General features: G+C 41.5%; 2 protein-coding genes across 4 annotated transcripts in view; one reads left to right on the forward strand and one right to left on the reverse strand.

The window, feature by feature from the left end:
- Positions 1–11,932: 11,932 nt before the first annotated feature.
- On the reverse strand, positions 11,933–14,111 carry METTL18 (methyltransferase 18, RPL3 N3(tau)-histidine). Its single transcript, XM_084756018.1, has 2 exons — positions 13,984–14,111; positions 11,933–13,266 (listed from the first exon to the last, which is right to left on the reverse strand). Exon 2 carries the CDS (start codon positions 13,069–13,071, stop codon positions 11,953–11,955), a length of 1,119 nt encoding a protein of 372 aa, XP_084612144.1. The 5' UTR covers positions 13,072–13,266; positions 13,984–14,111; the 3' UTR covers positions 11,933–11,952.
- Positions 14,112–14,155: 44 nt separating this feature from the next.
- The window catches only part of FIRRM (FIGNL1 interacting regulator of recombination and mitosis), a 44,281-nt gene continuing 33,330 nt past the window's right edge, over positions 14,156–25,106 (forward strand). For 2 of the 3 annotated variants that reach the window (XM_084753497.1, XM_084753498.1), the window contains exons 1-7: positions 14,156–14,350; positions 17,112–17,152; positions 18,962–19,050; positions 19,917–20,021; positions 20,887–21,027; positions 21,591–21,753; positions 23,584–23,668. In XM_084753497.1, the coding sequence (XP_084609623.1) occupies positions 14,241–14,350; positions 17,112–17,152; positions 18,962–19,050; positions 19,917–20,021; positions 20,887–21,027; positions 21,591–21,753; positions 23,584–23,668 (734 nt within the window). In that variant the 5' untranslated portion in view covers positions 14,156–14,240. The remainder of the gene's footprint in view (positions 14,351–17,111; positions 17,153–18,961; positions 19,051–19,916; positions 20,022–20,886; positions 21,028–21,590; positions 21,754–23,583; positions 23,669–25,106) is intronic. The other variant, XM_084753499.1, reaches the window with a different exon arrangement.

Here is a 25,106-nt window from a genome sequence, read left to right on the forward strand (position 1 = left end):
GCTGGAAGTTGCTTTGTAAACCGTCAACTGACGCTGTTTTAGCTTCTTCTCTTGATAATGCAAGCAACGAAGGCTTGCAGTTGACCATTAATGAACTAGGGCTATGGACACTGTCTGTCTGAGCACATTCCGTGAGCGTGTCTTCTGTGCTCGAGACTGGGGACTGGACCTCAGTGTGTGTCCAGCCTGTCATTTCACTTACTCCTCCCAGCCAACCTATGAGTTTAGTGTCCTGATCTAACTAATGCTGGGTCTATTAGCTAGTCAGAGGCTGCTACGGAAAGCTCAAGGCAATGGCGTTGGCTAAGATGCAGAACCAAGTGTCAGAATTGCGGTTTCCCTCCAAAGCTTGTGCCACTGTCGGACGCTGTTTCCCCCAGTGAAAACTGGGCACTCCAGGAAAGAGGAAAATCATAAAAACTGAGGGAAAGTGAGCTTTCCACCGAAGGGAAATGTCTAAAATAGCTGTCTGGCTTACCGGAAATGATTAGTTTGAAAACACACTGGGCAGGGTGTTATTAAGTTCCACACTTTAAGAACAATAGAAGCCACCTAAGGATAAGCAGAGGTGTGTTGGGCATGCGGGGAAACTGAAAAGGCAAAAAGATCCCAAGAAAAATCTAGGAATGAGAGAGCCTACCTCAAACCACAGTGGGAAACCTGGCAGGGGAAATGTAGTGACCGGAACCCTGGTTCCTATTTGTAGTTTCCATCTTTATAAGTGGCTTTTCTTTCCTGCAAGTTCTCAAATCCTAAAACTATCACACAAATGGAAAAAGCAGGATAATTAGGGATAAAGGTTATTTTTGCTACTTTTTATTTTTCCATCCTCAGCTTTTCTCCATTTCTACCTATTATCTATCTATCTATCTATCTATCTATTTTGAGATCATGATTTAATTGTAACATCTTGCAAGTAAAGAAACAAGGACTCAAGTCATATAACAATCTATATTCAAACTGTTTTCAATATAATACTGAAAAGATATATATTTAAATGTGGGAACTACCAAGTTTCATGTTTGCTTTACTTTATTTGATTCACGGCTAGTACTGGCATTAACTCTCTGTGTTCTGGGCTGGAGCAATGCATGATTGAACTTAAATTTTGTACCCTAAGATGACACAGCAGCAGGCAGAATGGACTATGTCATTCACGAATGAATGCATGATTTCATAAAGAAAGCAAAATATGCTGGGTGTGGTGGCCTAAGCCTTTAATCCTAGCACTTGGGAGGCCGAGGCAGATGGATCGTTGTGAGTTCAAGGCCAGCCTGGTCTACAAAGTGAGTCCAGGACAGCCAAGGCTAACACAGAGAGACTCTGTCTCAAAAAACAAACAAAAACAAACAAACAAAAACCCTCAAAAAAACAAAAGAAAGTAAAATATTTTAAAATAGTTGTGCCAGGTATTTATTGCAATGAGAATTTTTAGAATAATTTTCTTTCTTTGACCAAGATTTAAGAGATATTAATCTGATGACTTTCTTGACAGTGGACATATTGTAGTGTGACAAAACGCATACAAGATTATGATTTACAGCTTTACCTACATAATGGAAGTATTAGTAGCAAAATGAAAGTAACTGAAATAAATCTAATCTCTGAATATGTTTTCAAAAGGGAAGAATTTAGGGTAATTCTATAATTATTTTCTATATACTAAGCTGGTATAATTGTTTTTTCTGGTTTTGTAGTTTGAGCATGTTACTGGCTTCTAGGGAATTCCCTCTGAGCATCAAATGGTTGACTAAGTAAAGTATGAACAAGATTTTATTGTTTAAAAATGGAAGAAAAAAAAACCAGTTATGCCATTGTGCTGAATTAGTATATTCAATATTCTAAGTATCTGAACTCTTGTCAAATCTGTATGTTTAATCTATATATTTAATGAAATGTCAAGCATAGGAAAAGAGCTGCTATAAATTGTCAGGATGATTACAAAGCTTTTCTGGGATGATGGGCAATAAGCCTATTTGTATAGTGACTAACAAAGTCTCCAAAAAGATGTGGAAAGGAAGAAGAGTAAGGAGAATTGTCTGTAAGGTCAGATTTGCCTTAGAGATGTGTGAGGTAAAACCATTTAGTGCCTGTGTGGTGACAGAACAAAGCAATAGGGTAGAAGGACCGAAGCTGCTGCAAATGCGATGCATCAGCCAAGGACGTGTAGGTCTAGAGACAGTTTAGACACCTCCGCAATCCCCGAGGAGGAGAGGAATGGAGTCAGCTGGGGTCCCTCCTCACATTGCACACTAAAATTAATTCTGGATCTATTGGAAAGGAACAACAGAATAAAGGAAATGGGAATTGCAAGTTATCTAATCTTTTAGACAGACATTTTAAAATGTAACACCTTCTTACCATAAACTAAGAGTTTTTAAATTCTGAGGTTTTGGATTTAATTTATGTCAAGAATTTTCATAAGCAAAATGGAACAGCAAATGAAAGAAAACAGGAAAAAAACTTATTACACACATGCATGTGTGTACATACCTATGCACACACATGTACAAAGGCCCTCTCCAAACCCAAAACAATGAATATTTCCCAAGGCAATACAAACTGCCAAAAACTTGATTGCAAATGATAACAAATAAATAGATATATAAATCTGATCCATCCATATACATATGTGAAAAGGTTCAATCCCACACCCAGTTATAGGAACACATCCTGAAAGAGAAAATGGCTCCCTTCCAAAAGAAGCAAAAATATGCTAGCATATCATTCCATAAATGTTTCTGAAAAAATCTTCATACATCAATGTGTGTGCATGTAATTGGTATATATTTGGGGGGAGTAATTTGACAACACAGACAAATGGACAATAGTCTTATACTTATCAGTTTCACTACCATAATAGCACAAAAGCATAAAGGTTAACACATAAGACATCCTACCGTGCAGCTCTTATTACCCAAAAATGGAAGTCAAGTGTGCAGATTGAGCCTGTATGTTATGGTGAAGGCACACAATAAACATCACACAGACACTGATGCCCAGCCCCTCTTCAAACTATGGCTTTCTCTAACAATATCCTGCTACAGCAAGCCAGGCCCATGGTCCAGTTTCACATTACACTCTTTCGCTAAAAACCTGAAATGGTATTCAATTGTCTCAAAAATAAATACGGAAAGCCTTTAGTCCCAGCACTCGGGAAGCAGAGGCAGGCAGATCTCTGTGAGTTCAAGGCCAGTCTGGTCTACAAAGAGAATCCAGGACAGCCAGGGCTCTCTCTGTGTAACAGAGAAACTCCATCTCGAAAAACACCAAACTTACTAAATAAATAAATAAATGTGAAATTCCTTAGTCATTTCTTAAGACATTGTAATTTGATTTAAGTTTCTGTTTTCAGGGGAATTAACCCAACAAGGCTCAGGTGATGCCAGCCCCAACCGGATCCCCTTAGTCCTTCAGTCTTGCCCTGTCAAACCACATTCCTTGCAAAAGTACCTGCAGGACCATTTCCTTTCACCTCCAGTTGGCAGCTGCTACAGCTCAAGGGCAGTGTCGGAGGAGACTCCCCTAAACAGCCAGCTGTGAGCTTTTGCTCCAAAACCCTCAAAACATGAGTCTGTTGTTTGCTATGTTGATAAAGTGCATTTTAGCCTTTGCTACTTACCCGGTAAGATTTGACTGGCATTGGTCAGAAAAAGCGTGTTCAATATTCTTCTGTCAGCCTTGCCCATAGGGACAGAAGCAGTTTGGTAAGTATGCTTGAAGTGTTAATCAATGCTTGGAAATACTCAAAAGTCCACAGAGAGCAGGTATTATGTCTGTTCTCATCAACAATCAAAACCAAGGAAACAGCAACTCTCTCGTACAGGAAAGCACAAAAGTTTGAATAGTGGTATAAAAAAATCCCTCCAGCAGGAGCCAAATGGCTTATCGTCTTGGTGCAAGTCAGAAAATGGCAAAAAGATGGGAAGCACTAATGAGTGGAAATTTGATGGAGAAGGACTTCTTAGGATGGGCTACCAGGACCGAATCACATTTTAAACTCTGTTAGAAGTGCCATACATGCTGGACGCGGTGGTGCGCGCCTTTAATCCCAGCACTTGGAAGGCAAAAGCAGGCAAATCTCTGAGTTCGAGGCCAGTCTACAAAGTGAGTTCCTGGATGATTAAGGCTACACAGAGAAACCCTGCATAAAAACAAACAAAACAAAAAGAAAGTACGTAAGTTGGTGTTGTTTGTTTGTTCATTTTTTTGTTTAGTTGATTGGTTTAGTTTGTTTGGTCGTTATTTTTTGTTATTTTTTTATATTATATTTTATTATTAGTATCGTTGTGGCTGCTGTTGCTGTTGCTGTTGCTGTTGCTGTTGTTATTTGCCTTGAGCAATGCACACAATGTGAGGATCCCAAGTGTTAAGACCACAGATTTGATGGTTTAAAGTTTATTCTTGAGATAACTGCCATAGAAAGCTTTTGGGTAAAATAGTAAATTTTTAAAATGACCTTTTCCTCAGGTATTTCACATTCCCCAACAGTCTCTCATTAAAAGCCTGCTTTGGAGAAGCCACAATACCAAGTAATTAAGTCCTTACCAAAATGTTCCTCAGAAAGTCTTCCACCATGTCTCTACTTGTATAACTGCTTTATGACAACATCAGGAGCCCCTTTCTGTGGATGTGTTCTTGTAGTCCCCGGGTTTTATAAAGACAACCATAGAGGTGGAGTATTATGAGATTGTACTAAACTTATGGTGCATCTTATACCATGGCAGACAAATGAGCCGTTATCATCTTTCATATGTTTTAGACTTTAAAATGCACAAGTGTATGGGCTTGGTATTTTCTTCCTGAATTATAATGAAATGCCCTGTATACTCACTTTGGAGGTTATAGTCTTTGAAAATGGGAAGCTGTTAAACATTTTAATCAGGAAAGAGGTGAGATGTTATTGACATTAGGAACACTGTTATCTTTGATATGGGTTACATGACTGACACTAGGGTGATCGGGGGCAATCCTTGATTAGAGAGAGATAAACAAAGGAAGCAATTGACTAAATATTGGCAGCAGCGGTGTCTAAAATGTTGTTGTAGTCAAATATGGAAACAAAAAGGAAGCATGAATTACAAATAAAGATTTTAAAGGATAGATGTCTATGAAATCTCTTATATTTTTGGTTGTGAGCCTAGCCTTTCATGGCTGAGCCATCCCTCCAGCCCTAAAATCTCAATAACTATGAAATGAATTGGGTAAAATGAATCCACATAGTGTAAAGAGGAAAGTGACTCCTATAAGTTTTTCTCTGACAGCCACACAGTGCCATAGTAGAATAAACAAACAAACAAACAAACAAAGTACTAAGCTGAGATAGATTGTTTAAAAAATAATAATAATAAACACCAAGGCTTAAAAGGCCTGTTCCTGGGGCTGGAGAGATGGCTCAGAGGTTTGGAGCACTGGCTGCTCTTCCAGAGGTCCTGAGTTCAATCCACAGCAACCACATGGTGGCTCACAACCATCTATAATGTGATCTGGTGCCCTCTTCTGGCCTGCTGGCTCACATACAGGCCAACTATTGTATAATAAATAAATAAATCTTTAAAAACAAACAAACAAAACAAAACAAAACAAAATGGCCTGCTCCCTCTGGTGCCCCTAGATAGGCCTGCTCTTTCTGCCTCCACTGGCTCGTCACGACCCTCTGGCACTTCCTTCTCCCATTCCTCCAGCTAGATCAGATCCTTCTCACAGTTAGGGCCACCCAGGCCCTCGGAGGCTCCCTACCCACAACCCCTGAGCGGCCAGCTGGGACTACTTCCTCCAAACCCAAAGGCTTGCCTGAGCTCACCTTAGCTCTTCCACCAGGGAGGCCTGCTTCTTATTTCCATAAACCCCACCAGATTCCGTTGGGATTTCCTTCCCCTGTGACACCAGAGCTATTCTTCTCCAAATGCTGTCTTACTCCTGCAGCTCTCCCTTTCCCCTGAACCACCCACTTGGTCCTCTGATTCCTATCCGAAAGGTCCACCTAATAATTAGGATTATCCTTGCCTGAACCTCCAGTTAGGCCTTCTCCTCCATAACCCTTAGGCCACCCTCTCCCTGCTTGTCTGGGACATCACTCCCTAAATATCAGCTAGGCTCTGCGCTTTGCCACCTGATAGTCAATCCTCTGTGATCTCTTTTCCCTGAGAGGATGCTAGGCATCTCCTGCCCCACACACTACATCTCCTGGCTCCTCCAGGATCTCCCAGCCTGTACCCCAGATTGGTACCATTCCTTTCCACCCTATAGCTTTTGAGAAGTCTCATTCACAAATATCTCAAAATATTTTGCCTCAAAGATATCTTGGAATAAAGTTAACAAAGGAAGCAAAAGACCAGTGCAACAAATATTGGATTGTAAGTAAAAGGCTATACAAGCTCCCAGGCAGGTAGAGCCCGAGGACCGGAACTTCATTTCACCTCACGACCGAAATGGAGACCTAAAAACAAAATGGCTTCTGTTGTGCTAAAGATGAAAGCAGATGTTAACAGAGGAGCTACAGTTTTAAGCAGGTTACAACAATTAAACACTCAGTGAACTAATGAATTAACATGTTCCAGAGGTCAGCACTTCTTCTGCCAGCCAGTCTCTCAATACCTGACCCCTACCCCTGTATCAGTCCGATGAACAGCCAGGCATAAGAACAACCGTTATCTCTAAGATGTCTGCTCGCCCTTGTCTTTTTTAATAATAATAAAAAACATTGCCATTATTTGCTAGTCGCCCTTTTCATGTTAGTCGTTTGTTTGCATCAGGAAATTAGTCATCTTCTCTAATGAAATAAAAGTCTCTGACCTTTGGGGTTGGCAGTGGGATAACGGAAGCCGTAGTTGAGAAAGGAAGAAAGGTATCCACCTAAAATTCCAAGTACGAGATTGAAGAAACCTGTCTTCGGCCTCTGGTTCCTCCCAAAGCAGCCTAGGCTTGATAGAGGCACCTGGCCCCTCACTACTAAACATGGTTTCTGGAAATCCTGAGTCAAATGCAAAAGGGAACGATATCCCCCGCTTTGTAATCAGCTTTCCAGTGTCTTCTGTTTCTGTACAAAAAAAAAAAAATCTACTCACATAGCCATGCCCAAATGATTGACACTGGGCATTGTCTTCCCTTCCCCCTCAAATTTCCTTTCCCCACATGCTGTCGCATGATTTCGCTCTTCAGCTCAACGTGACGGCGCGATCAGAAACGTGCAGAGTATTTTAGTTATGCTTCTTACTGCTGTGACATAACAAGAGGCAAAAGTAACTTAAGGGGGCTGGGGGTGGTTATTTTGGAGCACAGTTTGAGAAGGTTCTGTGCGTCCTGTTGTGGGGAGTATGATGGCGAAGGGGTCTCTAGCGGGGTGGCTGCAACATAAGAAAGCTACTCATATTACACCCAAGCCAGGGAGCAGAAAGATGAGTGGGGACAATCAGTTCTTTTTCTTTTTCTTTCTTCAGTCCAGAACCCCAGCCCATGGGATGGTTCGGCTCACAACCAGTTCTTCCCTCTGGAGCTAATCCTCTTTAGCTGGAATCCTTGCCCACATCCCCAGAAGTGTGTGTCTCAGGTGGGATCTAAATCTAGCCAAGTTGCTCAAAGAGCTCAAATGTTGCATATGATATATGAAACATCCCCTTTAGGTTTCATGGCTGTGATGCCATATCCGACCTAGATATGGATTTGTGTTTCTATCCCAGCTTCAAGCTCCGTGTCTGATACATGGTAAGTTGATACTTAGTAGGTGACTTTTTCTTTAAAAAATTCATGTCTCATTACACACACACACACACACACACACACACACACACACACACACACACAGTACTATGACCGCCACAAGTTTGAGCTAAACTTCCAGAGGATTCCCAGTATATACTTTTACTTTTCAGCCCTGCAAGTCAAGTGCTCCATCAACTGAGCTCTGCCCCCAGCCCGCAGTGCGCTCTTAGAGGGTGACAGAATGTACAACTAGTTGGGACAGCCTAATCTGGGCCTGTCTTGGGCCAACTGGAATGTTGTTCCACTTGGTGGTTCTAGGCATAGAAGTCTAGTTGTATAGGACCATAACCCAAAACTCCCACTGAGATGCTATGCAAGGGGGGCAGCAAGAGTGGACAGTCTGAAGTGCTTCTTAAAGAGGTCTTTCTAAGCCCCTCACTCGATTGTCTCTCCTTGGCAATCTCTTTCATTGGCAATCCCAACCTACTTCTTGTTTAGAGGTTGGACTCTTATGTGAATTCCAGACAACCTCTTGGTTCCGTGATTACTAACTTTTCTACCTTGGGTGAAGCCCAGTATTTACCAGTATTTCCTGCTAGTCTACTCCGTTCATTGTTTGTTTTAAGACAGGGTCTCCTTATTCAGCTCTGGCTGACAACCTGGAGCTCACCACATAGACCAGGCTGGCCTGGAACTCAAAAGTGCTGGGATTAACCACCATGACTGACCCCACTGTAAATTTTAATTAATACAACCCACACCTGTCTCTCTCATCCTCCATCTCTCTCCTTTCCCTTCTGAGTTTCTTTGGTCTTTGGCTCTTTGTGTATCTCTCCTCTTCTGGGGAAGCTGGAGTCCGAAGCTGCCAGGTATCTACTGTTCTGTCTCCCCTTGTTGAGTACGTGGCCCTTATAAAATGGACAGAGCCCCTTGATTAACAAAGGAAATGCACATCTCACAGTAGAACACGACACTCAGAGCACAGATACGACTGAGGGAATGTCTGTTCATTATCCCGCTTTCGGAAAAGGACCAGGAGAAATGCGACAGAGCCGGAAGTGTGCTGACTTAGTATACAACATGACAGCAATCACCTCTTATAAGAAACAAACATCACTGGCCAACATCACTGAGAACGGACACTGTTGGCTCTAAGTACAGGCAGCGCTCACTGAGTTCTCGATAGAATGAGTGTGCATAGATGTCAGAAGCAGCTAGAACCGTTTGGTTACAAAGGGAATAGTACCCAGACCACGTGGCTCCTAGGGTTGAGGGAACTGAACTCTAAAATACTCAAGAAAAATGTAAGCATTATTTAGGTTAGCATATCAGGCCCATTCAGGAACAATTATGAGGAAAAGTATTTAGATTTAGCTTCTTGCATTTGCCTCGTTGTTTAACTTAATGCAACAGACTAAAATTGCTACATGATACTCATAAATGATAGCAAACAAAGTAAAAGAGACAAAACGGTCTAATGATTTTAGATCAGATCCAGTTTCCTCTTTATGTGGAACTACTTTAGGAGTCAGGATAACATTCTGAAGTTTGAGGCAGGGAGGTAATAGAATACGCTATCATCTCCCTTTTAGGGAAAATGAAAAGCAGCTAAGAATGTGGTCATTTTAATGCTTAATACACAACCCCCGGATGCATTTCCTGTTAAAGGAACCGGAATGGAGTTACTTAATAAAACATCTGCACCGCCCTTCCTAGAAAAGTATCCCTCTGTGTTTTCCGGGCCTCAGAAAAATTGTTCTCACTGTGAAAAGCCTGGAGGAGTTTGAGTTTGGCAAAGCAAACAGGAAATAAAGTTCAGTATATGGAAAGCCCAGGAAACAAAAGCGAACTACTGCGTAATGTGTCTCCTGCTGAAGATGCTCAGATAACGGGAATGCCATGTGCCAGTGAGCCAAATGGACTTCTAGATGTGTATAGTATCTGCTCCCCCGCCCCCCAAGTGCTATAGGCTTTTATTCTATGTAAAACAGATCCAAAATCAGTTCATGTGGATTTCTAGAAGCAGAATTCTTTTAGAATGTAGGACCACTTCTCCTCTGAGCTGACTCATCATGGCCCAAGTTATAATGGCAATGCATGTGTTTTTACCCAGGCCTCAAGCCCACAAATACACAGATGCTTTAACAGTTTGAGGTCTGGATATTCTGGGAAAGTATTGGTTTCAGTGTCACACTTCTTTCAGGTGCCTAATAAGCACCTGAATGAAACACTTTAGAAATTACCACAAAGCAAAGACATGCTTGTTCCTCTCCAAGCTCACTCTCTGGTGTAGCAGGTCCTCAGCTGTTCCACTGCCCACAGCACCTGTTGTTACTTAACCAGCACGTGTATTATCAGTTACCCTGGTAAGTGCTGTGATGCCAATGTCCGTCAAAAGCATCTTACGATGATTTACTCTGGTCCATGTTTAAGAGGGAATAATTCACCACTGCAGTGAAAGCATGAGTTCATGGCCATGGCTGTATATGGCTAGGACTCCTTCCATCTTGACAGGGTAGGAAGCAGAGTGCAGAACACTGGCACTCTCCAAGGCACCTTCTCCTTCCTCATCCAGTCTGGGACCACAATGCATGAGGGTAGTTCGCCCAGCCACACTCAAGGTGAGTGCTCCCTTGGTTAATGCTCTCTGGAAATGTTCTCACAGACACCCCTGTGTTTCCTGGGGGTGGGGCAGGTCCCAAATGCAGTTGACAATGAAGATTAAACAGCCGGGACATAGGAAGACATAGCTCTTGGTGAGCACAGAGACAATCCCCAATGCGTGGCTTTTGAATCCCTCACCAAAAGCCATCTAAGCCATCTGGCTTTGGAATGGGTTCATAGAAGAAATGAAGAAGTGACAAAACCACACGTGGGACACATAGTTTAGAAACACACTCATGAGATGCACTCTCCTTTACCTTTAGCCATCCACAACACCAAGTTTCTGAAAAAGAAGTCCTAGGACTGAGGAGGTGAAGAGTAAAGATGGGAACACAACGGATGTGTGATGGGAGAGACTGCTCAGCCTGTGTATAGTCAGTTGATTGCTGGCTTGTGCTACACAGCAAGGTCCTCCCCCCGCCCCTATAAATACAGCATTATGATTTAGGGTTAAAAGTTTGATTAGGACAATTTAATTTTCTGGGTCCCAACTTACCTCTAAAGTAAAGGTAGTTATTATAACCTAATCTATGGTGTTATAAATATTAAATATTATGTAACTCTTATCAGCCATGCATATAATAAGTGCTGCAAAGTGTTAGCTTTTGGAACCGGGTATGACAAATCACTACTAAACACAGGATGACATATAGGATTACAATTATTAAGTAAAACACTATACAAACATGGCACCTAGTTGTCACGGTCCCAATAACTATCACATTAAGTCCGAGGTATAGTCTGATTTAAGGTTCCCTCAAGAAAGAAAAAAGTTTAGGTATCAAGGTAGATCTCAATTTTGGAAGTGATGTGAAAACATTTGTACCAGACTAAACCCCCCCCCCTTTTTTTTCTCTCTCTCTCTCTCTTGAGCTCGTAGCCCAGAATGTGAAGTTTCCCTTCCCTACTTTTCCTACCTAGGTCCTAGGGTCTCAGACTTGGCTTACCGGGGTAAGAGTTAACTTGGAGTATAGATCCTTCCATTACCACCTGAACACTTTTTGTTGTAGTTGAGTGTCTGGGATGGAACCTAGTGTCTCCTGCACACTAGCAAGTGCTCTACCAGAAAGCTGCACCCCCAGCTCCTTCTTACACACTACTCTGTGTCAGATTCTTATCTGTCCGTCTTCAGGCAAATTCAGCTGCTCAGCATCATTCCCGTGCTTTTCTGGAGCGCAAATCAACGAACAAGTCTTCCAAGTCACATAGGCATTCAACCAAATACCGGAGTTCAACAGTACTGAGGGATGCAAGGAGTCCTCCCTGCCGGGCACTTCATGGGAACAAGGAACTGACAAAGACTGCAGAGGGATTCCCAAGCTGGGTAAGAAATGGGCGTATTCTCAGAGGACACAGCATAAAGAGATCGTAGAAAGGTCAAACAGAATGAAGATGGAGAAAGGATTTCCATACAAAGTGATTCAAGAGCTTAACAAATTCTCAGGGAAACTCAAATTTCAAGGCTGATACCATACTTGGCTTATGATTTCGATAAGCAAAAGTCATTCAAACACCATAATTTCAGAAAAAAAAAATAACAGTGAAAAAGAAATGAAATAGTCACAAGTTCTGCGTTAATTCTGTTTATTAACTGGGGTGCTTAAAAGTCATTTCAATTACAAACCTCTTGAGACCTTCATCAATTATGTCAAGTGTTCTAGTCTCAAATACATCCCTTTCTTCTACAAACTTCTGAAAGAGATGAACGCCACCACCAACACCAAAATAATGCGCTTTGCTTGCCAGAAGCACCCGGCCCTTCCTACTCAACAGCCTGAGAAATGTTTCATGCAAAGTGCTGTAATAATCAGGATTATAAATGGTTTCTGAAGTGAGAATGAGGTCGTATTTCACAAACAGTTTTTCACTTAATACAAGCTTACAAAACTCAGACCACTCCCCAGAAAACAACCGGCATTTACATATTTCCCCGGCTATTTTTGACTCACTTTGCCTTTTCACATCTGGCTCATTTGCATCACTGTTGGCATCTTGCAAAGGGAAGTTAGCAACTACGTTAGGTAAGGTCACTTCAACAATCACCAAACTGTTATAATCCTGAAAATGAACTTCCCTAGCTCCACCTTTGCATGCGGTTATTCCAAGCAATCCAGACCCGCAGCCAAGATCCAACACTTTTTGCCCAGCGAATTTCACGTTGGCCTTGGTGAAATAAGTCAGGAGATCAAAGGTGCATTCCCAGATTTTTAAGCCTCCTTCGTACACACCTGGAATCAGATCAGATTGAGAAGAAAAGCTTTTCGAAACTATGTTTTCTCCGGGGAATTTCTCGGCCAACGAGATAGTTTTCACTACTGCTGTGTTCACATGCTGGGGACCTGGCAACATTTCCAGAACCTTATTTTCTAAGGCTTGATTAAAATCTTCAGGCATAGCATGTTCTTGAGCAGCTCTCAAAGAGGGTGGTTTTTCACATGTTTCCGGGTCACCTGACCTGTCAGTTGTACTGCCCGGGCTCTCAGTGTCTTCAGAGGAAGCTGCATTTCCCGCTGAGGAGCACTCCCACAAGGTGTCAGCAGGCAAGTCGGCCAGTCCTGCAGAACGCTTTCTGTCCTGCTTGCTCTTTTGACTTTTTGAGACAGAAGGTTCTTTTGACAAATCCAGGGTCAAAGCTCCACCGTCATCAAGGGGTGTTAATTTCCTTTCCAGGTCTTCTTCTACACTGAAATTGAACTGAAAGGCCATCCTCTTTTATGTGCACACAATCTTTGTCAAAGGATGACGCTTCAACTTCTAGATAGAATTTAATGGCATAACTGATCACACAGCCAATTAGTTCTGCTGGGCTCAGTGTCTGTTAGCTGCTTGTACACCACTGGAAATATTTAGAGGGTCTTCCAAAGACTTTTCAGAGGCCTTTGTTCCTCTTTCAATTCAGCCCTGGAAGAGGAGGGAAAAAAAAAAAGAAAATGATTAAAAAAAAAAAAGCTCTGTATGTGTGTGTGAGTTAGGAAAATATACAGATGCCTCAAGTATTCAAAAGTAGAAGAGAAACATATAAACAACAGAGTAACAGCTATAACAGCAACCATCTTCACCACAATATAAGGCCCAAGATTTTTAGGCAGGACAGCCTACCTGCTTGGTGTCTTTTAACTGTCTTGTGCCCAGGTATATTCGCCCCCTAACTTTCCAACACATCTTCATCTCTGCCTGTTAACCTGCCTCTCAGGACAGTTTAAGGTCTTATTTGGGTAAGTAAGGCATCTATTTCCAAACACGCACAGGTGTGATCTGGTGTGTGCACTCGTAACGGCAAATTTATCTGTAGTTCTAAACGTTGTGGGTTTTTTTTTTTTTTTTTTTTGAGGAATGGGTAAAGATTAGGACTGTAGAAAGTATAATCAATTGTATAGAATCATTTTCGCAATGTGCAAGATGCTTTATAACATCTGCTCTAATTTGCACATTTCTGGAAGGTGGGATCTTTGATCACTTAGCAGGAGCTGTACAGAGGGCAGCTCTCTCGCCAGTAAAATTATTCCTGCTTTCAATAGCACCACACAGTGGGGCTGAGAGTCATTTCCGGCTACAGGTCCAGGTCACCTGGGGTCCTACGCGTAGTCTCAAAGACCCCTGGGACTGAGGGTAACAAACCTGAGGACTTCTGGTCTCAGCACTCTAATGTTCGGTATCAGGGTGAACGAAATCCGCCACGTCCGGAACGCGTGGAGCACACAGTGCACACCAGCGAGATGAGTCCTCCAACGACTAGAGAAGGCTCCGGCCCTGGGGAGGAGGGGCCTCCGCTCTATGGTTTGGTGTGGGCGGAGCACTCTCAAAGCCTGCTGGGACCTCCGTTCTAACTGGTGGCGGGAGTCGTGCGGATTCGTTCGTCTGTGTAGGCGAAAAGAATGTCGCAGGACGATAGGGAGGTCGCGAGCGGAGTCACGCTGGAGGAACTCCGCGGCTGGCCGGAGGAGAAGTGCCGTCGGCAGCTGCCCTCGGTGCTGCCCCAGCTTATCATATCCTTGGGAGGGCGCCTGGGGGGCGTGTCGCGAGCCTTCCGGGGATGCTCCACTGGCGCGGGCGGCCTGTGGCTGCGGTGGAGGGAGCGATGAGGACCGTGGGTTCAGAGCCCGGGCGCGCCTGGCGCCGTGGGGTGATTGCGGGTGGAGCTTTTGAAGATGACTGGTGGCCTCATGCCTTAGTTTGCTTCTCTCAAAGTTTTCCCATAGGCCGCCGCCCTTGCCTAAGTGTGTGTGTGTGGGGGGGGGGGATGCCAGGCCTGAGCTCCGCGGCCACCGCTACTGCTTAGTGTCGGATGAAGTGGGACACCTGAAGGATGAGGCTGTTGTTGGTCGGTGGTGCCGTAACTTCGAAGGGTGGTCTGTAAACAAACGTGCTTCTCCCTTTCGAACCTCCGTTTCCTTTTTAGATAGAAAGCGTTGCTTCGGGTAGTGGCTTTCATCGAGTTGGAATTGGGTGTTGTCAGGTGCAAAAGATAATGAGCTTTTGTGTTTGTAATGGGAAGTCGACCCCCTCCATTTTAAAAGGTGATTTTAATTTTATGTCTTTGATCCCACCTTCTATTCACACACACAACACCCAAGACCATTACTTTCGCGAGAGTTCAAATCCCGTACGAATGTTTCACTGTCAGTATAACTTAAGTTTTTTTTAAAAATCACATTGAAGTCATTCCTTAGACCATAGCAAACTCCAACGTGTCTTTATAGTGATTTTTATACTCCTTGTGTGGATATGGAATTATTTTGCGTCTAAGGTAGGGTCTTGCTATGCAGCCAGGGCTGGCCTGATACTAACTACACAAAGCAGGCCAGTCTTGAGTGTCCAGCGCTGTACTTTTATGAGTGCCACCTGAAAGGGCTGTCTTTATGGAATTTCCTCCTGAAAACAGCTGTTTACCTACTCAGAGATGTTTGTTTATGTAATGTGTGCCTAGTGTAATGCTAGGCTTAGAGGGAAGATACACTTTTTTTTCCCCTCCCTTCCATCTTACAGGCACCTTTACTACGTTCAGAGCACCATCACTACCTCCGGATATAATGAGAAAAGAATCTTATTTTCAGTAATGGGGGCTGCACTACAGACTAGCCAGTAGGCAAATCTTACGGAGACATTTTCTCAATTGAGAATCCCGTCTTCCAAATGATACTAGCTTATGTCAATTTGACATAAACTGGCCAGCATGCTGCCCTATTACATTTTTGGTGGTGCTTACAGTTTTGTTTTTCTTTCTCCTCAGCCCCCTACCCCAGACAGAGTTTCTCTGTGTAGCCTTGACTGTCTAGACTCACTTTATAGACCAGGATGTCTACAAACTCACGGACATCCGCCTGCCTCTCCTCCCTGAGTGCTGGGATTAAAGGTGTTTGCCACCATGCCTGACGTTTAGTGTTTTTTGAAGATGATTTTATTTTATTTTTTTAAAGATGTATTTATATAATGTGTATACATCGTATTGCCTCTATGTACACCTCCCTGCCACAAGAGGGCACCAGATCTCATTATAGGTGGTTGTGAGCCACAATGTGGTTGCTGAGAATTAAACTCAGAACCTTTGGAAGACTAGTCAGTGCTCTTAACCTCTGAGCCATCTCTCCAGCTCAGCCGTTTGATTCTTAAAATAATTTACTTGTCCTCCCCCATTTTTCCTCCCTACATTGTCAAGTACAGAGGCAGGAGTTTGGTTTTGATCACTGTTTTATCCTCACCACTGAGAATAGTAACTGGCACATACGTGTTCCATAAAAATGCCCCAGATGTCTCAAGTAAGTAGCTCTTCAGCATGTTAGTATTTACTTTCATTCCGCACAAATGGAAGTAAAGTGCAGTAGATCACAATCTTACCACTTACCACAACTAGTTTCATATTTTTTTATTTCATATATTGTCCAGTCATTACCTGAATATTTGCATGCTCATAACTTAATATTAATTGTGGAGTAGCAAGCTTTCTAAGTTTAAGCTGGAATGTTCCAGTTGACATAATCTACCCTCCTGAACTGAAAATATTTGGGTTACCTTATTTTGTGATTGTAGTTATAAAGTATACAAAGCAAAAATTCAGACAGAAGAGAGTTTTTTTTTTTGTTTTGTTTTTGTGATAGGTACAGGTACCCACTTTCTTGACATTGTACAGATGTTCTTTTTGGGGGGGAGTCGAGATAGAGTTTCCCTGTGTAGCCTTGGCTGTCCTGGACTCACTGTGTAGACCAGGCTGGCCCAGAACTCACAGTGATCCGCTTGCCTCTGCCTCCTGAGTGCTGGGATGAAAGGAGTGCGCCACCGCACCCAGTGCTGTACAAGTGTTCTTAACTGATTTTACAATAAAATATTAATAACAATTCTTAGTGATATACAAGTATAGTTTATCCTATTTATTATTAACTCTTGTATTGAACATGTAATTTAGTTATATGCAGAAGCTTTTCAATCTGGTAAGGTTGGTCAGATAGGTATGTAGGTAGCATGCAGAGTGAAGGCAGAGAGAAATAGAGTTTAGAAATCCTAAGGAGTGTTTTTTAAACTGGAACTCTGGATTATTGCAGTACTGTCTTCCACTGAGCGTGAAAGTTCCCTATCTTTAAGTAATTTTGAAACTCCTTCTTTAAAATATTTTCACAAAACTTTTGCTCTCTTGATAAATGTTACGTTTTCAAAGGTAAAAGGAAGCCAGGAGTTTGGGTATAATTTCAGTCTCTGGGATTATCAGTAAATTTTAAGCACCCCTTTTGAATTTAGTCCTTAATTATATTTTACGCTATGTATCAGCGTTCTGAAAGATGGATTGAACATATCCGTAAGTAAAATTATTTTGTCTATATGATTTGTATATGTATGTGGGTAGACAAGACTGCAGATTTATGTCACCTTCCGCTTTAATCTTTTCTTCATTGTAACTTAGTAACTTCCTGTTACATAAAATGAGCCAGTTCCTTCCAATCATAGTGTTTTTAAGCTTTAAATTCCATTTTTGATGATGTATAAGCACACTAAAAACTTCAATGTTATGCTGTGATAGGACCAAGATAAAATACCACTTTACTCTGTTACGCCTTTCAGCCTCAAGATTGTTAGTGTCATTTAGAAAATACTCTTGAGTTAGAAGAAGTTCATTGTGTGGAACCTAGATGATAAAGTTGTCACCTAAATGTTTTTACTCCTCTTCATCAGTTTTCATAAGACTTCCTTATAAGAGATCTAAGGTTATTTTTCCTGATGTCCATGCACACAGTGTCACATGTATGCATACAAGCATGTACACAGACAAAATAAATTTTTGAGAAAAGTTATGATGGCAAGTATGTCATTTCATTCCTTATATTTCTGTCAGCCCATCTATGAGCCATTGTTTATACCTGTTTATATAATTGTTAAAATTGAAATTATTACCACTTTGGAATCTTACTTTTTTTAAAAAACAGGTTTAATTCACTTTATTTTCTTGTATAAAAACCCCTACGTGGTTACCACAGCTAGAGCCTAGGTCTGAACAGAGCCTCTAGTGTGGGTTTTTACAAGTTGGTCAGTGATTTCCTGATAAGGAGACTTGGTGAACACAGTTTCTTTCCAGAGGTCAGGTATTAGGTAGCAGTAGGTCGTGAAGATGACATCAAAGGCGACCTCGGCAAAGTTGCTCAGGGTGTCAGTGGAGCCATCAGTACTTGCTATTATCACTAGCTTCTTGGGCACAGGAACAGACTATACCCGTGCCTCTGTTGGCAGTGATGAGATGCACAAAAACAGAGCCACAGCGGCCGGTCACCTTGCATAGAACAGTGTGTGACTTGCCAATCTTGTTCCCCCAGTAGCCTTTCCTCCATACAGGGACATTGGAAAGCTTGGCCATGATGATGACCCCTCGGATGGCAGTGGCTACCTCCTTGGAGCACTTAACACCAGGACCAACGTAGCCATTGTAGTCCCCAATAGCAACAAAAGGCTTGGACCTGGTCAGCTGGCCAGCCCATGTCTGTTTCTGCACTGGCTTGATCTTTGGAACCTCATCCTTTAGGAATGCGCCCAGGAAAAAGTAAAAAAAATCTCAGATTCTTTAATGGGCAGGGAGAACAGATCCTTCAAGGACTTGATCTTCATGTCCTTAACCAGGCAGCCCAGCTTGGTGATGGACAGCTACTCCTTGTCTTCAGCTTTACCTCCAGGAGTTCCTTGGCCTCCACCCAGCCACAGTCTCAGCCACAACCTTGGCCCCTAAGGTGGCGGCTGCTGACTCCTGTTCCTAATCCTGGGCCCCAGGCCTCCCACTGCTGCCCTGGCAGTCACCCACCATTGGGCGGTTTCCGGAGGAAGAAGCAAAAGTTCATTTTTAAAAAATGTATTTTAATGGTGGTAGATCCTGTTGAGTAGGTGCACTCATACCCATCTCACTTATTTAACTTGTCTTTAGTTGCTGTTTTTGTTTCTTTTTTTCCCGATTATACTTTTTTACAATGAAATACATAGTAGTTTTTTGGTGGAATATGGCATTGAAGCCTTCAAAATTTTAGTTTGACATTACTTACATATTCTCATATTTAATAAAGGGCAGTAACTTATTGACTGACATGGTCTGTATGGTGTTTTTACAAAATATTATTTTGCTTTGTAGGAATTTTGAAAATCATTGTTGAAATGTTTTTGCCTCATATGAAACACCTGACATTGGAACAGTCTTTGTTTTCCCAAGTTCTCCCAAAGGTACAGTTTTAATGTTAATTTACATACCGTAGAAGTTATTAACACCTGGCCTCAACTTTATACAATCTATCCCTAATTTTCTTAATTCTCTTATTTTTCTAATATATCAAACATCATACTTGAGTGCAATGAATAGTAAAAATAGTTCACCTTTTTAGACTAAATTGAGATATCCTTCATAGACTAGGGTTCTAATACAACTAAGTTTTTGTATATGAAGCTGTTCTTTAGGATAGTAGTACATTGGGGAGTTTTAGACTGGATAATTGAGTAGTTACATAAATCTAGATGCATGATGTTTTTATGTGTGGGTTCACATAAAACTAGTTAAAATATAAATGAGTATAGCCTGGCAAGGTGGTACACACCTTCATTCCCAGCATTTGGAAGGCAGAGGTAGGCAGTTCTCTGAGTTTGAGGCTAGCCTGGTCTACATAGAGTTTCAGGGCAGCCAAGACTACATAGAGAGACCCTGTCTCAAAAACAAAACCAAATGTATGAATGAGTATTAAATGAAAGATTCAGTATGCCGATAGCCGCTACCAAGAAATGCCCTTGTAAATGCCACAGGAGTGCTGGGGACCAAAGCCTTTCGTTGTACAGAATGGGCCTTGCGGCTGCTACCCCACATTCTTTTTCTTTTTACATTATTAAATACATTCGATACCACAGAAATGAAAAGCAAAGCAAGGCTCAAGGTGTTGTTTAGGGACTCTGTTGTGGAAATACTTTTTATGTGCATTTTAAGTTAGGAGCAGTGAGTGACTGTGGCTAGGCGTTACTAATGAATATTTAGATCATTCTGCCATCTTTATTCTTCTAGTGATTTCTGTGATTCCTGTTTATAAGCTGATTTGTTTTCACAGACCATAAAATTATTTGATGACATGATACATGAGTTAACCAATGAAGCCAAAGAACTCTCAAGCCAAAATTTAGAAATCCAGGTCACCCTACGGAATATTTTACAAGTAAGTGTATTAGAGAGAATGGCGCTAAGTGTCGTGACACGCGTAAAGTAGGAGAAGCTGGAGTTCAAAAGCAGGCTGGGCTATCTCATGAGGCCCTATCTCAAAAAAAAGAAAAGGTGAATATTTTTTCCTGTTTTGTAGCAGGGAATGTTGTATTTGGAGGCTGGAGCTGAAAGATTACTATGATTATTATTTTCTAACCCAGTCAGGGTCAGAAAGTGAAATCTTGCTTTAAGAAAGAAGACAAACCATTTATTCTTGATGAAATAGCATAACGCTGGAATTAACTTATGGGCTTAAATAAATATAGAAAGAAATTCTGAATTTTTTATTTTCCTAGACAGTTTCTGTATGTAGCCCTGCTGTCCTGCACTTGGCTTTGTAGACCAGGCTGGCCTTGAACTCACAGAGATCCACCTGCCTCTCCCTCTCAGTGCTGGGATTACAGGCGTGTGCTACTGAACTTGACACTGAATTTTTAAATATAATTTTGTTTTGTTTTGTTTTTTGAAACAGGGTTTCTCTGTGTAGCCTTTGCTGTTTTCAACTCACTTTGTAGACCAGGCTGGCCTCGAACTCATAGAGATGTGCTTGCCTCTGCCTCCTGAGTGCTGGGATTACAGGTGTGCGCCGCCACCACCCAGCTCTTAAGTACAATTTTATGTTAAGTATCTTAGAAGACATGAAGATGGTGCCCTGAACTGAGTCATGACCCTAAGTGGTGTTCTGATAGAGTGAAGCTCACTGGAGAGAGAGAGCCGCAGAGTGTTTTCTCACTGCTGTAGGTCCAGCACTCAGAGTGCTGTCTGATTGCTTTGCTGCATATACAGATATGTATCTTCAGTAAACCTTCCCTTATTTCCAGACAATGGTGCATATACTAGGAGGCCTTACAGGATGTGTTCATCATGTCTGTGCCACACAGGACTCCGTCATTCTAGAAAATATTCATAGTCTTCCCTCATCCGTCCTGCATGTAATTAAAAGTACATTTGTACACTGTAAGGTGAGTAATGGGTCTGTGCAGAATTTAAATATCCTAGAATCAGAAATCAGTAGGTGAAAGGGGTGAATAAGTATATCTACATAACATTTTAGTTGATGCTACTGGGATGGGGTTTTCTGTGGAGAGAAGACACACAATTGTTTCACAAGTACCAGAAAGTGGCTTTTTGAATTGTATTTCTCCTTCTTAAAGAAAAAAAAATGGTAAAGATTTGTGTAACCATAGGAATCCTGAAATTGTTCTATTAGATTGCAGAGGGAGTTGCTTAACTCAGTTCATCTTAACAGTCCTGAGGCAGCTGTAAAGCATAAAAGATGGCTTAGAATTTGTAGGGCACAGGCAGTTTTGTTATCAGTGTTTTGTTGGGTAAAGGACAAATTGTTCATTAATTTATGCATGGTGATGTGTGCTTTATACATTCTTGCATCTATCAAAGTGCATTTGATAAGTATGATTCTGTCAAAACCTTACATTTTTAACTCAGTCTCTGACAATATGGGTTAAAGCAAACTTGAATTCTGAGCTCTCTGTGATGTACCTGTTTCTCTTTTTGTTGTGATCAGAATAGCGAATCTGTGTATTCTGGGTGCTTACACCTAGTGTCAGACCTTCTCCAGACTGTTTTCAAGGAGGCCTATTCTCTCCAGAAGCAGCTGATGGAACTGCTGGACGTGGTTTGCCTGGGCCCTCCAGTAGATGAGAATAACACTTTGCTGATGGTGGAAGGTGAGCAAAGAATTGTTGATTAGAATAGGATGCAAAATGGCTATAGTTCATTAATCAGTTAAATCATCAAACTAATGTTTTTGTTGAAGCATGCTCTCTTGCTTATGTATAAAAATAATACAAATTGGCTGGGCATGGCGGCGCACATCTGTAATCCCAACACTCGGGAGGCAGAGACAGGCAGATCTCTGTGAGTTTGAGGCCAGCCTGGTCTACAAAGTGAGTCCAGGACAGCCAAGGCTACACAGAGAAACCCTGTCTCGGAAAAAAAAAAATCCAAATCTTCCTAGTAAAATTTCAGGGTTTTTGTTTGTTTGTTTTTTTGTTTTGTTTTTTAAGACCAGGTTTCTCTGTAGCCCTGGGTGCCCTGGACTTGTTTTTGTAGACTAGGTTGGCCTTGAACGCAGAAAGATCCACCTGCCTCTGCCTCCCCGAGTGCTGGGATTCCAGGTGTGCACCACACTGTTCCTGGTGACACTCCCTTTAGATTTTATTCCTTAACCCATAGCAAAAAAGGGGCAGGGGTGTTTAAACTGCTTTCTAGAATTTTATGTGTCTGTGTATGGGCTTATGAATGTGTACATGTACACCCAGACCCATTTATTATAGTGAATACCCATTTTACATGGTTTCTATTATTTTTTGACCACCCCCCCCCCCCGTCCCCATTCCCTGGGACTTAAGCTCAAGGTCTTGCACATACTGCTTCATTGTATAGATTTGTTAATTTAATTATTAGCGAGGTGTGATGGCACAGGCCTGCTCTGTACCTGGGAAGCTGAAGCAGGAGGGAATCAAAATTCTAGGTGAACCTTGAGCCACATAGTAAAGCCCTGTCTCACAAGCACAACACAAGAACTGATTCTAACCAGGGTTGTTGATTTCATCACTCACTAATGCATTATGATCTAGGATTTAAAAAATAATACGCTAACATAGGAAAGCAAAGATTTTATTAACTTACGTGTAAAGAGAATAGCTTTATTTCTGTACACTTATTAAGTACTTTTTGCTCTGCAAGTAACCAACCTAAAAAATCTGCTGGTTTAAAATAATTTTTATTTATATTCACAGTTCCATGTGCTTGCATCTTAGGCTGGCTGTAGTAATTGTCTGTGCTATTGGCACATTCTTGCATTTGCAACTAAGAGGTTCACTCACTGCTGGCTATTTACAGAGCCAGAATGGTGAGAAAGTCATGTGATTTTAGCCCAGGCACAGTCACCATTATGGCATTAGGGTTTCGAAGAATAGCAAGGGAGGGCAAGCCCAAGCACTCCAGATTGGCTGGCTTGCGTTGCCTTGATTATTGTTCCTTTATCACATTAGTTATAGATGTATGCCTGGAGACAGTGTGGCTACAGGAGGGGCATTTGGGGCCATTTTTATAACTTATCTAGCACAACCCAAATAAAAAACTTACATGAATGCAAGTTAGTGTAAATTGATTGCAGTTCTTGTTAGGTTTTCTTAGCAGTATCATTTTTAAAAATTAGAATTGTGTCTATAAAATATTTGAACTATAATAGGACTTAACTTTTATTTCACCGAACATTTTATAATGGGATATAACTTTGATTCCACTGAGCTTTTTTGGCTTTAATTGTCATTGGGTAGCTATAAACTGCAAATTCAATATTTCATTTTATTTGAAACCTCAGAAGTATGTCATTTATTTTCAGTAATTATTTAACCCAGTTATTTTTAAACTAGTACATAATGTTAATTCAGTCAAGTATTGAGATGTTCTCTTGATCCATTTAAATATAAGAGAATGTCATCTCATATAGCATTTAATTATCCTGAGAGTTGTTTTATTCTTCTTTGTAGTTATTCATTCATTATTGGATATCTGCTCTGTTATCTCCAGTATGGACCGAGCATTTCATGCCAATACTTGGAAGTTTATAATTAAGTAAGTTGGTTAGATTTTCTTTTTCATACTGTATTTTCTATATCCCCAATTCTAAATAGTTAGTGGATTTTAGATTACCTTTGAAAACTTATATTGTTGTATAGACTATCATTGACTGTGCTGCACAGTAATCGAGATACTGTACATGTAGCTTCCAAACCAAACTGAGCTCCTCTTTTTTGGTTTTTTGAGACAAGGTTTCATTGTGGAGCCCTTGGCTGTCTTGGACTCACTTTGTGTAGACCAAGCTGGCCTCGAGCTCACAGCGATCCGTCTATCTCAGCCTCCCGAGTGCTGGGATTAAAGGCGTGCACTACCATGCGTGGCCGGTTTGCTTTTTTATATGTAACTTACGCATTTATTTTTATGCGCATTGCTGTTTTGACTGCATATGTTTGTGTGAGGGTGTCAGATCCCCTGGAGCAGAAGTTATAGAAAGCTGCCGTGTGGGTGCTGGGAATTGGACACGGGTCCTCTGGAAGAGCAGCCAGTGCTCTTAACTGCTGAGCCATCTCTGCAGCCCCCTGTACAGTTATCTCTTAAAATCAGACAACCAATCCTGCCATAGAGTTGTAGCTAATTAGCTGGTAGTTCTGAAATAATGGACTATGAGCCAGAGTATGCCTTAATGGTGCTCCCGCTGCTACTGTTGTTAGCTGATTACTGATATCAAATATGGCATTTCTATGCTCAGAATTAGTAACTGTTTGGAGCTAGGATTAATCTCTTTGTTATATACAGTTAAGTTGTTCAACTCAAATTTTATTTATCAAATAATTTGAACTTAAGTTGAAGCATTCTCAGGGTTAATAGGGAGAGTACCTATTCTAGTTATTAGATGCTGAGGAGAGTGAGGATTCCTGACTGTAGGAATAATTAAGAAGCTATTTTGTTAATCATGTGTAATGGACACAAAGTCTGTACCCATTCAAGTTTTAGGTACTTTTCTTACTCCCTCAGGATGTTAGCTTGCAAAGTAATACAGTATCATTTGAGAGCCATTAAGTATACCCGAGTGCTTGGAATCACTCTTCCTAAGGTTTCGGACACTTTGGTTAGTGTTTTTGAACAAAATAGGATAATGATAGTACTGTCTTGATATTGTTGCACTGAACATTGAGTTCACCATTGTGAGCTGCTGAAACTTTACATGAGCCTGGAATGGCCAATGCTCAGTGAATTAGCCACGTGGCCACCCTCACCCCACTAAACCAGTATTGTTGTCATACAGCCCCCACTCCTGCCTCTTTCCAGGTACTCTGTGTTCACAGTGATATATTTAAAACTTAGGTTGGATCATATGACTCAAGTTTTTAAGAGCTCTTCCTATAGAGAGTAACAACTTAAGCCTTTCTGGACGCTTCTTCCTTCACCAGCCCTTCTGTAGCTACTTGCTTTCTGCTCTCAGTTCCTCAAATGCAGGAAGGTCCCTGGTTCC

Source organism: Acomys minous (genome assembly GCF_964271855.1).
Source record: "Acomys minous genome assembly, chromosome: 1".
Taxonomy (NCBI): domain Eukaryota; kingdom Metazoa; phylum Chordata; class Mammalia; order Rodentia; family Muridae; genus Acomys; species Acomys minous.

Excerpts from the sequence above, each read along its gene's own strand:
- METTL18 (XM_084756018.1), bottom strand. The coding sequence starts at position 13,071 with ATGGCCTTTCAGTTCAATTTCAGTGTAGAAGAAGACCTGGAAAGGAAA.